Below are 16875 nucleotides of genomic sequence, written 5' to 3'. Positions count from 1 at the left end.
TAGCTTGGCGTGATCCGGTGGGTTTCGGGAGCTTGTCAGTGAGGAAAAATGCAACAAACAATAAATCTTTGAAAACACATAAATATTTTTTTATTTCTGTTCTGACACAGCAGTTATTTACACTTATTATACATTAAGTTACAACTGAAAAACACCTATGGCACCAACAAAATGTACAAAACAACTACAGTTCAACAGCACACGGAGCGGCACATCGGGATATCAACAGAGCAATGAGGCCACAAGCAGCGAGGAATAGGCAGAGTAATGGAGGACGATGTGTACCGGCCTAACACTTAATGACGCAGGAACAGTCACCCTGTGTTTGTCGTCACATACAATGTTATTCCCTCATTTTAACAGATAGTCTAGAGTATCTAAAGTCTGGTGTTGCAGTAAATGTGTCACCTTCTATTCCATAAGCATGCAAATATTGTACTAAACACTGGACATGAACTCGGGAGCAGCTAGAACGATCCGATATACTGAAGCCAGAGGAGATGATACAATGGCCGAGGGAATCCCAGTGAGGATGACATGATGATGTAATAACTCTCTGGCGGTCTTGCTGCTAACTCTACGGGCTGCAGTCTGACTGAGAGGCTCTCAGGAGTGCTGGGGAGTTAGACTCGTGATCGGACCAGTGGACAGGGGTTAGGGGTCAGCCCACATGTAGCTGGATAACACAAAAGCCTTTTTTTCCTCCTCAGCATTATTCACGGGGAAGGAACTGTGTGTTTCTGTGTTTGTACAAAGCTAAGCGCCCTTTTATTATAAAATCCATAGAGCAGCTCTAAGTACAGGCTTGGTGGAAATGTGGTGCAGCCCATCCCTCCCAGGCCACGCTACCATCAGGGATGTCTGTCGACTCCGATCCCCCTATTGTTTGGACTGTGGTCGGGCTCTCCTCCACGCCAGGACTGCCCGAGGGAATGGGTGCCATGGTCGGACTTGACCTGAGACTCTTCCCAGAGCAGCTCCACTCTGGAGCTCTCCTTAAGAAGCTCACCACATCGTGTCGGATAAATAAAGGGGGATAAGAGAGGACAGCTGCTCCTCATGCTCTAAGGAAGTAAGTCATACAGCATTTAAAACACTCCAGCACGGAGGCCTACCATGTTCTGCTCTGCCACAACACAGCAAAGGACGTCCAGACTGTGGCTTGTGCTTCCCAAAAACCCCACAGCTGCACGCAAACATTATCATGTGACCTATTTAAACCTTTCATGCTCCCACTAAAGGTTCAGACTGACCCACAGGACGATTTCACAAACACAGGAAGAATGATGCAAAAAAAAAGGGGACAAAGGTCTCGTGGTCTTCTTGAAGTTTCATCGAGGCTCTTTGAAGTGAGCGGAGCTACACCCGTGAGCCGTACTCGTCTCTCTCTCCAATGTTGTATCCAACACCTTTGCTTTTGTCCTGTTGAGCACCAGCTCTAAAAGAAATATCAAACAACCATAATGCATTCAGAATTTGATCCATAAATCCATGTCATTTACATAGTTGAATGATCCCATTTCAAAGTGTTTTTCTTGGTGAGGCTTTGTTATTTTTTTGTTAAGGTTGTTATTAAGCTCCACGATATGAGCAGGGTGTTGGAAGTTTTGTCTGGAATTACTGCTGAAAAGACGAAATCGCCAGAATAAATGTTGGCAGTGTACGTTTCTGCAAACCACATTTATAATTAAACTTTTCTTTTCATTAGTTCAGTTTTCCATTTCATCTTGTGAAAATGCTTTGCCTGCGCTCTGGTTAGCTTTGGGCACAAACACCACATAGAGGATGAGCTCATGCTTTGGCTCAGTATAGGCTACCTGTTTTGGTCAACACAAACAGCTGGAGATGTCCTGACCGCCCGTTAAAATACCTATTTTGTTGTTGCCACAAACACAGCTGGAAATTGTCCCGGGGTCTCCTTGAAAACATCCAGTGTTTTTCATACTTAAAAGTGTTGAAAACGCAGACTTGAACTGTGGTCACTGGCTTGGAAGCCTTCTCAACTGTTGACTTGTCACAAACACGTAATCATGTGATACTTTTGTGGAAATGTCAATGTGGTACGCGGCCTATAGGTTATAGAAATGTGAGCAGAAACTTATCTGCCAACATTTTATCCTGGCGACCGGGCTGGGTGAGGAAGAGTCGGCTAGAGAACATGTGAAGAGAGGAGGAACATTTGACACTGTTTAATGCACAAAGCCCGACACCAGCCCATCTGTAACGAGTTTGTCACTTAGCTCGGCACCTCCAAAAGTGGACTGGGTGTCATAAAGAAGTGAGGGAGGAGAAGTGACACCCAAGATAAGGAGGCAGCTTCAGGGCGCATTTTACTTCTGGAGTGCCTCTTATTGACATATTTCATCTCACATTTTCTTCAGATTTATTTGTGAAAGCAGAAGAAGTTGTAAAAATGTGTGATTTATGATACTGTCGTACTCTTATCGACGTATTTAACACAATGCAGTATGCATGTGAGTTGATCATTCTCTTCTATTGCTTTACTTAGCTAAGTATGTATATTTTCATCTTCTCCACACATGTTTCCCCTTGAATGAAGAAGTTATTAAATGTTCCGACAGAGCACCAACACAGCAGGTTCCTCTGTCGATTCAGTTCCTCACACACTAAACCTGAATGGACCATATCATATAATCCTGCTGCAGTCCATCTGTTAGAAACTCTTGGGAAAAAGCAGACACTGTTTGCTGCTTTTCAACAACAATCCCTCTGGGTTACTGTAACCATCGCGCTTTCTTCCAGAGCGACTTTTCCTCAACTTTAAGGAAAAAAAAAACAATGTGAATTCTCAAATGAATTCTCAACCACGTACCACAAAACAAAAAAAAAAATCTAAAAAAAAAAAAAGTCTCTGCAAGACACACAGTGATGCAAAGCCAAGAAAATATTCTCAAGGGTACGAGGGAATATAGCTTTTTATAGAAAACCACAATTATACAAAATGGGCTCATAATTTATGCAACCTCACACTGTCATGGGTGAATTACTCCGGCGCAAGTGAGTGTGCGTTCCCAGAAAAAATCCAAACTAATGAGGACGCAACCCTTAAAAAGTCTTTGATTCTGTCTGACCCTCAGACGTAGGGTCAATTAAGGTTGACCATTCTCTGTATACCCTGCAAAAACTGCCCACGTTATAGTATATGTATATCACCAGCTAAAATAAATCACGGACAGCTTTGGATTTGTACACTAAGTTTCAGCACAGACCTTTAAAATGTTGTTTTTGGGAGAGATTTAGGCCTACAGATGTGTTCTAACAGTGTGATATGCACCAGATTTGCTCTGACTAACAAACAATTCTCAAACATTTATCATCATCATGACTTCAACAAGTATCATTTGTGGTCTTGTTTTGATGTTTCTGCCCTTTGCTTACCTTTTATGCCTTATTAGACAGCACAACAAAGAGACAATGAGAACAAGTCCCAGTGCAGAGCTCACCAGTATGGGAACCAGTAAACCTGCAGAGCATGGAGCAACAGAAGCAGAAGGGATCACGTGACGATTACGGTCTTTTCCTCCATGTTTCATTCAGCATGTGGGCTAGTATGTATCACAGGCGTACGCAGTATACATATTCATTCTATTCATTTAGGTTTAGTTTGGCCTACAGTCACAGTACAAATGGAGGATTAATGAAATTGAAGATGACAAACATGAGAGGGGAAAAATATGCAAAAGGCTACATACCAGTGTTTATCCAAGACAGGTCTGCTGAGTAACAGAGAAGAAGAGAGAAAAGAAGGTGAAAATGAAATTCACAGAGAAGAAGACACCTCAGATACGGTGCTGACAAAGACAAAAGAGTTGAAGTGCTCAGAAGGTTTTATGAGAGATAAAATAAATTGTGGCTTTAACGTCCAAACAGGTCTTTTCATGACACGATGCTCTTGCTGAAAGGCTTTAACCTCACTTAATCTCTGCGCTCTGCTCTTGGCCAATCCATCCCGTCAGTCAACTGTTTTGGGTACATTACATAGACTTGCGTTCATTATCTGAACACTTACCACATAACCATTACTTGCCTCACCCTGATTCTCACCCCCCACCCCCCCCGATACCTTAACCTAACTTTAAACCAGGCCCTCACCCTGAAATTTAACGCTTTACGTGATGGAGACGTTGAGGTCCCCATATGGAAGGCGAGTCCCACAATGTGACTGTGTCAACAGATTTATGTCCCTGCAGCATGAGTAATACTAATCCAAACACACACACTCCTCGTCTCTTGAGCAGCTGAACACCAGTCTTCGAACTTGAAGGATGACTTGACTGTCTTTTAAGTCTTTAATGGATACAGTTAAAACTGTAGCGCAAATCATGGTATACACAAATATATTATAAGGACCTGCATGTGGTAATGGAGGCTTTACGTGAATAAAACTTAAACCTTGAACAAAGAGAGACATTTATGCCATATGGAGACTTTCAAACAGGGTCAACATTGTCTATCACACTTTTATCAGTTTACTCCTCAGAACTATTAAGTTTTTTCTTCAAAACCATTTAAGCTCCACCAGCATCCACTACCTGCCCGGTCAGCTAAAATAGCTGAATTAATGATAAATATGTTTCTGAAAACTACATATATGTTAAAACGTTACTTTTCTTTGTGTTGGTTTCCATTGGCTCAATTTTCTATTCTTATCTCGCTCTGGTTTGGTGTAGGCACCAAAACCACCCGGCTAAGGTGAGGAAGACAGCATGTTTAGGCTTCAAACACTCGTTTGGGTCGCCACAATCACTGCTGGAGATAAACCGAGGTCTCCCTTAAAATATCCAGTGGTGTCACGATTACAAATGTTAAAACCAGGTCTTGAGCTGCGGTCACTGGCTTGGCAGCCCTCTCGCAGCTACCATCACCTCCGCCTCACAATGTGAAAGTCAGGTCATACACATGTAACGCTAATCAACACACTGACGCATGAAACATTCTGTATGGATGTCAATATCGTACATGGCTATAACACATACAGATTTGAATATTTGTCGAAATGTTAAATGGCGGCATTTTATTCTAGCTATTTCTGCCAGCAATACAGAACAGATTGTAAACTGTACATACGTTTTTATAGCAAATACAAACTCTTCTCTAATTTCTTCGTATTGCACAGTTTAGAATCTTATGTCATCGCAGATATTGTTGAATGTGTAAAAACACTGTACTAAGATGATGTCCAAAAAGGACATGTAAAAGATCTTGAAGGTTAGCAGTCAAAGTCTGCATCAGTGGAAGCTCCTCTCTCCCACAAGATACCCTGCTCCTGAAACGCTTCATCAGAAGTGACCACCTTTAATTCCGTAAAATTCCCTAAAGTGGGAATAAAGTGCTGCACAAACAAACCTTATGAGATATGCATTAAATGTGTTTGTGTTTTCTGAGCATTAAAACATGTAGACCTATTTCTAGTAGTCACCTAAAATAAAATCATGAACCTGAAAATGAGCTTGATGTGTCTCCTAGACGGAGAATAGTTTTGACCAGTGTATGCTAGCGGAGCCCCGTGTCTTCCTGAAAAGTAGCGTTTGCAAATGTAATAGGGAAGAAATCTTGCCATATGCTTCATGTAAAATGCTTTTATTGAGAACAGTTCCCTATGTACAGTAACTGTCTCCTTACATATTGTAAATGGAGATTTTGAAAAGAAGGACAAATTGTCAGACAAGACAGGCATGTGACGTAGAGCACATAATCTCCTGCAAATGCCTTTGGTTTCTTGCATATCTATATTGTGCACAAATTACTAGTATACCTCTACAATTACCATAGTATAGAACTGAACTTGGCGTACATTAAGACACTATAAATATATTTTTTTCCAGACAATACTACATATAGCTTGATGCATATAGATTTCAAAGCATGAAATATGTGCTTTCGTGAAGCATTTTGTGGGTTAAGGCAAAAATGATGCAGACAGACCTACAGCGAAGGAGATTTTTCTCAATTTTGCAGATTTTCATGACAAATATGTACATAATGAGATCTTCTTACAGTACTGAGCGCAGTCACTGGTGCTGAGTGGTTATACATAGGCGTATTTCTGCATTGTTTGCAACAAAAAAAATACAGCAAATTACCTCATACTACAGTCTTCTATCTAGATAGAAACCGTATTAATATTATGTGCACATACTTGAAAAGAATAATTTATCATTAAATACATTTGTGAGAAAGAGTGGTCAAAGGAGTTCAGGGCACGGCCTCGTGAATTAGTCTTTCATTCTGCTACCGAAAGTGACATAATGTGAGTCTCAACTATGTCAGGAATCTTTCTAGTCTTCCCACTCCATTGGCAAAAGCCAAGGATGTGGATAACCCTGGCTGTGCGGTTTCCTGGGAACAGTAGCAGGGGAGAGACTGCCGGAGTTTGTCACTGGCACACTTTGCTTGATTGTTGTGAAAGTCTTCCTCTGATTCTTCAAAGCTCTTGTCAGAGAGCGATCTAACTCCAGCGCCTCATCTGTTGGTGGCCTTCCACGGAGAATGTGTCTGATGGCGGGGAGGGCTAAGTCTGACCTACAGTCCAGGTAGCTCTTGAGGTTGAGCTCGGGGAAAACTGCATCTCTGAGAGCTTGAACCAGCTGCGTCTCGGAGTGAGACACTTTAAGATGTTGGAAAACTTTGTGCTCCATTGCGACGTAGCACAGCGCGTCTTCAGCCAGCCCTAACTTTCCCACGGAGCGGTTGGTCTGGCTCTTCTTCAACAGCGTTTGTTGTTTGGATTTGGCAAGAGTCTCGGTCTGCTGGTTCTTGTGGTACTTGTTCTTGCCAGCATGGATCTTCTCTGTGCCACTTGGTAGGAGCTGATAGAGCCCTTCATCGGCAAGGTCTGCTAGGTCACCGACCAGCAGCTGCTGAACGATTCGCTTCCTCGTGAGGGGAGATGTGACTGTGAGAATGCCGTGCAGTCCTCTGCCTGCATCGGACACACAGCCAATCACAACGTGTTAAACATCCCAGCCTGTGGGATATTCCTTGGAACGACTACGGGCCTTCACACCCAGCATGCAACAGCACTGCCTGCAGTAAACTAGAAGCACAAGCCATCGCCTGATGAATGCCGCTCATGAAAGCAGAGGAATCCACGCTGCCATGTGAAAACGTGTGCCATTAGAGAAGCATAGCTCTGCGAGGGAAGCTTTGAAAAAAAGGAAAACATGCACATTCATACCACACTATATGGACCTAAATACCATACAGTGCGGTAAACCAGTCGACCACATAAAAGTAAGTCTTTAAAGACAAAATTTAAGGGCTGCAGACTCTCAGTATGTCAGAGGGACGGCTAATTTGTTGTGTCTTAAAAGATGGCCTACTTTCCAACAAGCTCATCAAAGTCAATAAACTTTAAAGATGATTAAGAAGTACATCAACATGAAAGCTCGACTGCAAGCAGGTGACACTATACAAAGTGCGACAGCCCAAAAACAAGCCCATACATCAGTCAAACGTGTCCATTTGCCATTTTAAAGCAGCGCGGCCATGGCCATGTCATTCATGTGACTTTTGCACTCATGCTCCAACAATAAAGCAAGCTCATTTTGAAGACCATACTTACCCTCCTTAAAAGATACCAGCACAACTCGGCTGTCAGCGAGCTGCGGTTTCCTGTAGTTGCCATTCAGAGGCACCGGGGCCGAGTCCTGGGCATGGGAGGAGTAGAGGGCCGTTGCCAAGCTCACAAACTAAGAAGACACAAGAAAACAAAAGCCTGTTACGTACAGACGAGCTTTTTCCACACAATTAAGGTTAAATGAGAGGGGCACGCCATATAAAAAATGTCTGGAAATTTGATTTAACAACTGCTGACATAGCACCTGTTTGCCAGATATTGTGACATGATTCCTGAACACCGTCCACAGGACGCTGGGATAGCACGGAGGAGTCGTCAGTGAGCCGTCATAGCGATAATACTCATCCAAACGTGCCGGCAGCAGCGCTCTGATGTTGAAACCGGGAACCTGCACTCTCTGATCTGCCAGTTTGAAAATAAGACAGAACAGATTTGTAACTGATGAAGAGTTTCTGACCTCAAACCCATAAAAAAAAAATGTGTTAAATGACTGTGTATCATCAAGGTAGCTCGTTTTGTCCTAACGTCAGACTCACCCCTGTATTTGATGCCATTGATGAACTTCAGAAACTGTTCAAAGGCCGGATTGAACTCTCCAACCTGCATGAAAAACACAGTTAGATCATTCCTCTGCTCCCCAGAGATTCACACGTCACTCGTCCCCATTGTCCACCACGCCTCACCTCAATCAGGACTCCCAGCACGGCCAGGCCGTCAGACTTGTCCACAGCCGTGGACATGTTGGGATACTTGTCCGAGTTGTAGTGCACTACATGCATCTGTGGGAGAAAAAAAAATGAGTCAAGACCCTTATGAGCAAACCATAACACAAAGTATGTTGTTACAAGTAGTCAAAACCTCGAGCTGATAACCACATTAACGGATCATTACAAAAACGTGCATATTTCGGCCGACATATGAAATCAGAATATTTTACTCTGCGATATCAGGGTTGAGTGTGGTTGAGCGCTATAAAATATAATTACGTATATTTCTTTTGCAACTACTGCCATTTTTAGCTCAGGAAAAACTTCAGTCAGGAAGCCGTATGCTCAGGCTTTTAGTTTATTCCTCACATCACTCTGCCATTCAGTCGTCACATGCATGCTCACTTATTATCTGTCAGTTGAGATATCAGCTGTTCACATCTGCCTGTCGCATCTATCCAACACCACAGCATGACAGCCTGCCTGTCATCTTGTTCCTGTCTTTAAAGATACATTCGCTCTCTGCCTTTGGTGTATTTATGCTGCTGTCTTCAAACACGCATCGTTTCATCGGCTACCATCAACCACCACCACCGGTGTCTGGACTCCACTGGGGGGGTTTTATCTTGATGCTGTTCAGGGCAGACACGCTATTGATCGCAGAATCTCCCTGTTGAGTCTAAGCTCTAACGATTTTCTGACAAGACTAAATTCTCACACATCATCTTCACTTCATTCACTTGTCTGTCGTGATCGAAGTTAAAACTTTGTCCATTTTCTCCTCTGTGCAGTGACGCCTCAGGTAGCATGCAGAATGGATATTTATACCATCTCACCTCACCTGTTCCATGAACGGTAGGCATTAATTGGATTAGAAATAGCTGGTGTTGTTCAGAGGATGTAACACGGGTGGAGAAGTACAGATGTATTACAGCAGGTGATCTATTTCGGCACATAAATAAACACCAGGCTGTCAGCTGTTTTGATGACGGTATTGTGTTTTATATTTGGCGTGAGCCATGTTAGTCATTCTCTCCAAATATGACGTCGCTGTATTTACCGGCTTCAGCTCTGTCTTGGGTATCTAGGTGGACCTTTGCACTATTTCTGGGAAATGTTCAATTTCCCATCATTCCATCCCTCTGAAACAACATGTCATCAAGGAACTGTGGTTCTGCAGTCTGGAGGGACTTGAAAAGATGCAGGCTCTCGACGTGTCCACTCCGAAACCCAGGTCAAACCACAGCACCTCACATGTGGCAGTGCTGCAGCCGGGGCATGCTCACATAAAAAGCTCACAGGTTGAAACCATTTCAGCTTCTGGCCACTATAATTCAAATGATACCAAATTAAATAAAATAAAGTCTCTTATTTTTGTTCATATCACATAAAACGGTCTCTTACTTTAAACGTCACTGTCTGCTGTGCTTCAAGTACCAGAGTCAACAGAGTAAACTAGTGTGTGAAAAGTGCTTACAGCGCTTGACACATTAAATAGCATAGACAGCCACTCCTTTTCCAGAGGTGGTTGAAAACCAAAGTACATAATAGTCTGGTACTCTAATCCCCTTAAACCCTTCAGAAATAAGACACGCTGTCATACTTTACATACCGAGGCTGACAGAAATTATCTCTTTGCCTCCTTGTACGCGCAATTCTCTGTGATAAAATACTCGTAGTTTGATCGGCAGAGGGATGATTTATATTGAAAGAAAAACTGTGACCTTAACTGCCCTCTCTTTATAAGCTCAGCGGTGGAGATTTTAAAAGGCTCACAACTTGTGTATTGTTAAAAAAGTGTCCAAGTCTCTTTAATTATATGCATTTTATAGACGCATTTAATTGTTCTTTACAGCCAGTTCCACAATTAAAGTGGAAGATGCACAATAAGCTTTTTTTTCTGAAACCGTCTGACTGGCGAGTAGCTGTCAGCCGATTGTCTGCCACAGTGTCAAGACACTGGCGGAGGAATATGCAGATGCGGAGTTTTTCCTCAGCCCGAGCAGCGTCTCGAAGCCTCAGAGGGTGTCAGCGGCTCTGATTCCTTTGCCAGTCAAGTGTCACACGTTTAAGTCATCGGGCATTAAATCATTTGTCTGGTGTCAGAGTCGCTGTTGCCTGAGGCCGCGGATAAGTGGAAGACCCATTCATGTGAATGGACTGAGCTCACCTGAATATTCACTGGCCTTCAACCAAAATGCTGAGATGTTTTAGTCTAAGGTTCAAAACCTCATATACACGTCAATGTCCTTGATTTAAACACTAGTAAGTATTCTCTGCAACATGTACTTAAAGTATCTCCCACAAAGTGTTTCTGCTGTAACGTAGTGCGGAAAAAACAACAATATTTGTCTCTGGCATATTATAGACTAGGAAGTGTAAGTACAATGCATTCTATTTAGGGACAGTCCTAGAGTAAATATTATTTAGTTACCCTGCACAACTGTCTTCTACATTGTGAGTGTGTAGTAAGAGGTGCTTTGTGTACCTCTGCTGCATACTGCCTGCCGTTGACCATGTGCTCGGAGCCTGCTGGTCTGCCGGAGGAGCCCCAGTGGAAATGAAGCTGGGCTGCGGTGTAACGGTGAGGCAGGCCGGAGATGTACATCTTAGAGGGCAGCGATATTTGTACTGTGGATCAAAAGAGGTTAGAGGTGACTTCAGTCAACATCACAGGACTCAAGAAACATCAACTCGATCTCATCTGAGGAAGTCAGCGTGGCAAACTCGGCGCTGCCAAAGTCCTTTTTCGAAAAGCAGAAGATGCTCTGTGTTGGAGTGACACAGGGGTGCCTTGCACATGCCCGCCAGTGTATGATGAATGTTTACAAGCGAAAAAAAAACCTCCGTCAGCCTATTTCGGACACACGTCACGCTAATGATGCCACTCAGCTTGTGGCGTTGAGGCCCATCAGGCATGCACACATAAGCATTTGTCTGGTCTCTGCACTCTGTCAGTGGCTAAAAGTTTACTTATATCCTTATTAGAGCGATCCAAATAGTGACCTCCACGGGGCAGACATTACATGCATGTTTGGCTTAACAGAGTTTGTCACTGACATTGTCTAAAATGAGTACTGATGCATAGTGCCACAGTTAACCTCAGCTTCCTCTGACCGAAAGGGCTTCTTATCTCCAAACAAAGCAGCAGAATCATTCGACAAGACTGTAATTTCGTGGGATAATCACGATCTCCCGCGTAAGTCAGCAAACTGTTTGATTCGGTGGCACATGTTGTTTACGCTCTGATTGCTATATTTAGCAATCAAACTCGAGACTGTGTTGCAAATTGATATCCGACATCAAACTAAAGCTGGTTACTTTTGTTGCATCAGAGACGGAGCAGCGGGTGACTAATCTCTGCCCATATTTCCCCAGACTAAACGTGGAGCTCCCTCTCTTTCGGTGGAAGGACAGCTGAGATAATAAGAGAGTGATTATGGAAAATTGCTGCGTCAGAGGATCCACATATCATTTTCTGTAGGTTGACACAGAAATTAGGCTCCCCAGCAAGAACAGACTCCTCCGAGTTTACGTGTAACCTTTTCTAATGAATGCATCCGCTCCTGTGATGATATGAGCTTAAAATGAAACATTATTGTGTTCTTGCGGAAAACATGATGTTTTATACTCACCAGAATGTCCATTATTTCCAAGAGTGAGCTGCTCGTTGGGCGACAGGTTGTAGTTTTGAACCTCGACTGGACGCAACGTTGGGTCGAACCTCAGCAGCTCTGGCTTGATGTTTATTGGAGACTGGAAAGCTCCACCGCAGTATGGATAATGCTTGGCCCAGCTGTGCTCTCCTTCTGGCCCTGCAACAGCATCGACCTTAATTATTCGAAACTATCATTACCTTAATGTTGCCCAAATGTCATTTTCAGTATTTTAATATGCCGCACAGTCATGTGTTTCGCCTCAGAACACTAGCAGGGAAACACTGCATGTCTTTTCAGATGTTAGGCTGCTCCATTTTAAAAGGGCAAAGAAGAAAAGCGTGCCCCAGTGTGAGGTAGAGAAAGGAGATGGCTCCAATAAGGGCCAGGGCATGTCTTGGCCTACAGAACATTTTATCCATAATCAAGAGTTAAGTATTATTATCTATGCACAAGGCGGCATGGGAGAGGCCCGTGGCTTCGCTCCGTGCCCAGCAAGAGTGAGAACCAGGCTGTTGTTTGCGGGCGAGAGCCAGTGAGAACGCTGTCTCTCTCCAAATGAGAGGTTTCTCTAAAGCACAGGACACTGAAAATGGCCACATTTGCAGATCGAGTCATGCAGTTTACAAAGTGACCTCAGCTACACGAGGGTGTCTCTCGAGAGCGCGTCGGCAGAGGCAATGGGGAACTGTGGTCTGAGAAATAATACAAAAGAGAACAAAGCGTTGGTGAGAACTGAAGCAGAAGAGAAGGAACATCTCCGACATTTGCATTCAGTGCATTTATTGAAGTGTAAGGATCCGTACTGAGCTTTTCAAACATGGTGCACAGCACGGCGTGAGCGGATCCTATCAAATCTGAAGTGACATCACTGACGCCATGAATGAACCAGCACTCTCATCACTCGTGCCTACTTGCCACTAATTCATTATCCGTCTAAGAAATCCACCATTCACCATATGCCAGATGATTAAATATGAATGATGCAGCCCCAAACCCCACTGTCAGTTCCCAGACAAATTTGGATTGATTGTACAAGACATGCCAAAAGGCATCCAGCGAAGCTTCGAGATCACTGAATACTCATTTGGAGCAAAACTCAAAGTTTAATCTAGGCAAACTCTCCCTATCATAAAAAAGAAAGTTACTCTTGTGGCTATAATTACTCAGTGTCCACTTCATTTGCTGTTTTAATGAGGCCCAGCCTGCCCTTTAATAAAAGGCCTTTAGTGGCCTTTGGTGGCCTCTTGGCAGTCCTTGGTAGAACACACATGACTGTGGGTCATTTTTTAAAAACATCGGTTCCTGTTCCTGAATTAAAGGGGTGTTAAATAAGATGATTTATATAAGAAATTCTGTGGAGAAAACTGTTTAAAACATTAATATTCAGAAAATTTTAAAAAATAGTTCCAGGGTGAGAAAACAACACTACACAACATGATTTATTTGACTCCCATGTGAAGGTTCAGTGTCATGTCCTCTGCCAGAGGGTGGAGTGTTGAGGTGAAGATAAATCGTATGACTCAGCGGTGCCCCCATCAACAGAAAGTGCGACCAGCCCTCCAGTCCACTCACTGCTATGACAAGGCCTCTTGAGGGTTTGACTGTAACTGAGGATGAAATCCACCACGCTGCACATAGGAGGCCAGAGGCTTTTTGTTATATATATATATATATATATATATATATATATATATATATATATATGTATACTGTGTACATCTTTTGTCAGCAGTCATCACAAACATTTCCACTTTGACTACTTGTTGATTGTGTTATCATCAAAATTGCACAGGTTTCTGCTTTCTCTATTTTTCTTTGTGTGTGTGTCTTATTTACAATGCTCCCTCACAAGTGTTTACATGTAGCTAACACCTGCACATGACTTTGGCCAAGTGCAGCAGGAAAAAAATTCACTAGAAATGTTCCCTAATCAAATTTAGTGTGTTAAGGGGGTTTGTTTTTTACAACTTTTCAGGCATGGGAGACAAACAGCTGTCCAGAATGAATCCACAAAGGGCAAATTTGCTCGCATAAATGCCAAGTCAATGCTGTGATTAAGACAGAGATCAGAATCTCCCCGAGATCCAAATTAAGCAAGTTTGATTTCATCATCTATAATTATTCGATCGTAAAATTACTGAGCGGAGAAGTCGCTTTTTTCTTATCCATCTGTGTGAAATGATTTGCGATCATCATATAAGTTATCTTTAGAAGAGGGCAGCAAGTTTGACCAATGATGCTCATGGAATCAAAAACTGTACATTCTGATTTTAAAGTGTTTAAGTTGCTCCACCTGCTACTTCTCAGTTCTTCAACACTTTGCCCCTGAACTTGAGCATCAGACTTTTGAGAGGCAGTGACACAATGACGAGAGGTCGCGCTCTGAGCACTCTTGAGTTTATGTAAGAGATGGTCACGGTTCAAGAAGTCGCTGCTCGCACTCCTTAAGGCATGAGACAAAGGCAGTCAGCCACTTATGAATTGTTGTAATTGCAAAGTGTGTAGCGGAGCTCTGCAGTTACTTTACACGAGGTGACGGAGGGGATGTCAGCGCAGGTTGTCCTCGGAGGTCAAAGGAGGGTCAGGGAAGGTTTTCTCCCCTTGATCTAGCTCGTCTCGAGGGGGAGAACCACAACAACATCTTGTCTGACGGGGCTGTTCTTTCTGTCAGAGAGCTGCATATTATTGCACTCTAACACTTTAGTGCACTTGAACTGGGAATGTAGGTGAAAACTGGATGCAAAGATGCTATGACTGTCACAGACAAACTGTGAGATAAATATGATCAAACTTACCAATGTATGTCCACTTGGCACCTGAAACAGAGAGACAATCTTATTATTATAAGTATAGTATTTTATTAATAATAATATTAACAATTTAGTTGAGTGTAACTTTTTATAATACAATATAATAATCTAACATACACATTTCACCAATAAAGCAAAAACTAAATAGAGAACAAAACATATCTCTTAGACGTTTCATATCAGCACGTGCAGCTGGATGGACACACCTGTCGTGAAGCATCATTTCTGCATAACCTGCATGTGTTAAATGCTCCACATATCCTCCTGTAGTTCAATAAGAGTATTCTACTGTTTAAGTCTGCGCACATCTGAAAGAGTATCCAAACCATCCAGTGCTGACGGAAGACTTCTGGCACTCATCACAGATCTTACCATGCAGCACAGCGAGGGAAGTCAGCTGTAGCAGTGCGATGGGTGTGAAGCTCAGAGAGTGCATCTTGATCCCCTCAGCCCTCCCTCGGCGCGGCGAGCCTGAAGTAAACCCGGCGTGGAGAAGAAGAGGACGAAGTAGAAGAAGAAGTAAAAGAAGAAGAAGAAAAAGAAGAAGGAGCTTGGAGCACCGGAGCGCCAGCCTTCAAACCGGCTTTTATATCCATGTTGTCAGCTTCATTGTAGCTCGCACTGACGTCAGAGCAACAACAAAACCAGCCTCCACAGTCATCTGGTCACCGGAGAGTGACAGCTCAACAGCGGAGACCGCATCCAGAGCGCGCTCACTCATTTCTTTCTTCTTCTTCTTTTTTTTTTTTTTCAGGGCGGGCGAAGGATGCGGGAAATGCTGAGCGCCGCGCACGTGTTGGACCCTTCAGGTTCCTTCACCGTCAAACAGACCAGGAGCCAGAGAAGATGAGCGGGTCCTCACAGGTGAATGTGAGGGCTCCACAAGCTCTGGAGGCAGCATTGTTAAATGGGGTTTCCCTTTGTCCCACCTGTCTGCAAGGTGAAGGGGTTGTGTCTTTGCTCTGGTGTCCAGCTGAGTTTACAAGGCAAAATTAAGATTATTGGACAAACATTTTTTTTTTTAAATGTAAAAGATAATAAAACAAAGGATACCCATCACAGCAGTGTACACCCCATGTATGAAAAGTGTGTTATTTGTTACTTGTGGTCCATGTAGCGTTTCTTTTAAAAGTACATGTAGTTTTTGGGAAGACATTTCCCTGATTGATTCTCATGACTGAATAAACTCAACGTCTTTAAATGAAAACATAATTTCTTACGGTTTTACTTCCTTTATATTTGCAGGACCCTTGTTCGTAGCCAGCTATACATGTTTAGGGTCAACCTTTGTTCTGGAGACCTGACTTCCCTCGAGGACAACTTGTTTATTCAGTTAAGGTTGATTACTTCTGAGTTTTAAGTGTTACCTCATCAGTGTTGTGTTAATGTTGTATATAAACTTTCTGGGTTGGAATTTTTTTTTCGAAGGCTACCACCTCCACTCAAAGGTCTGCTTTGCTTAACAGTGGCTTGATTTGGATGTTTGAGCTTCACTGTCACAGAATGATATAGAAATACGCAGGATAACAATGAATACACAATACAAAAAAGTGTTTTTTGCTGTAAAAAAAAACAGTCAGATCTAACAAGAAAAAATGGTTAAAAAATGCCCCAAAAGTCCCATTTATCTACTGAAATCCTACCTTCTAGGTGATGTCTTATATTATATAGGACTTTAAAAAAAAAACATCACCAAAATGTGAAGAAATGACAGTCTTGGTGTCATGTCAAAGACATCTATGTGTTGCAGTCATTAACCACCCAGCCAAGCTTTTTCTCATCCCCTAATACACTTTGCACCTCGAGACAGGATAGTCTGGTAACACAGCTCAGGCCTCTGGAGGGGGGCTGTTGGCTTGAGGCCTCTAATAGGTCAACTAGCTGCACGGGTAACTGAGCTAACTAGCTAACGGCAGTTGCAGTTAGCAGCAGTTAGCTGTTAGTTATTTGTTGCACTCTATTTGATTGACGCATGAACTCGACAGGTGGCCGTTTCATACAGATTCCACATTTAATTAGTTAATTAAACCAAACCATGAGTGTAATGAGATGTTTTTGACCAAAAATACAGTTGGTCTGATTTTGAGTTTTTTGCACTG

The 16875-nt window shown here is 42.9% G+C and overlaps 1 protein-coding gene across 2 annotated transcripts; it reads right to left on the bottom strand.

The window, feature by feature from the left end:
* Positions 1-63: 63 nt before the first annotated feature.
* ca12 (carbonic anhydrase XII) lies at positions 64-15650 on the bottom strand. Of its 2 annotated transcripts, XM_030426877.1 has the most exons (11): positions 15149-15497; positions 14762-14782; positions 11943-12122; positions 10796-10938; positions 8284-8379; positions 8137-8200; positions 7845-8002; positions 7586-7712; positions 3714-3737; positions 3400-3484; positions 64-1438 (listed from the first exon to the last, which is right to left on the bottom strand). In XM_030426877.1, the coding sequence occupies exons 1-11, from the start codon at positions 15210-15212 to the stop codon at positions 1360-1362; spliced, it is 1041 nt and encodes a 346-aa protein (XP_030282737.1). In that variant the 5' UTR covers positions 15213-15497; the 3' UTR covers positions 64-1359. The 2 variants fall into 2 exon arrangements, with proteins under 2 accessions (XP_030282737.1, XP_030282736.1); XM_030426876.1 differs by lacking the exons at positions 64-1438; positions 3400-3484; positions 3714-3737 and adding an exon at positions 5586-6943 and having other exon boundaries at positions 15149-15650.
* Positions 15651-16875: the final 1225 nt, after the last annotated feature.

This window comes from Sparus aurata, chromosome 8 (genome assembly GCF_900880675.1).
Source record: "Sparus aurata chromosome 8, fSpaAur1.1, whole genome shotgun sequence".
Taxonomy (NCBI): domain Eukaryota; kingdom Metazoa; phylum Chordata; class Actinopteri; order Spariformes; family Sparidae; genus Sparus; species Sparus aurata.
Note: the sequence above shows the minus strand (reverse complement) of the source record. Positions and strands in the feature narration are given on the sequence as shown.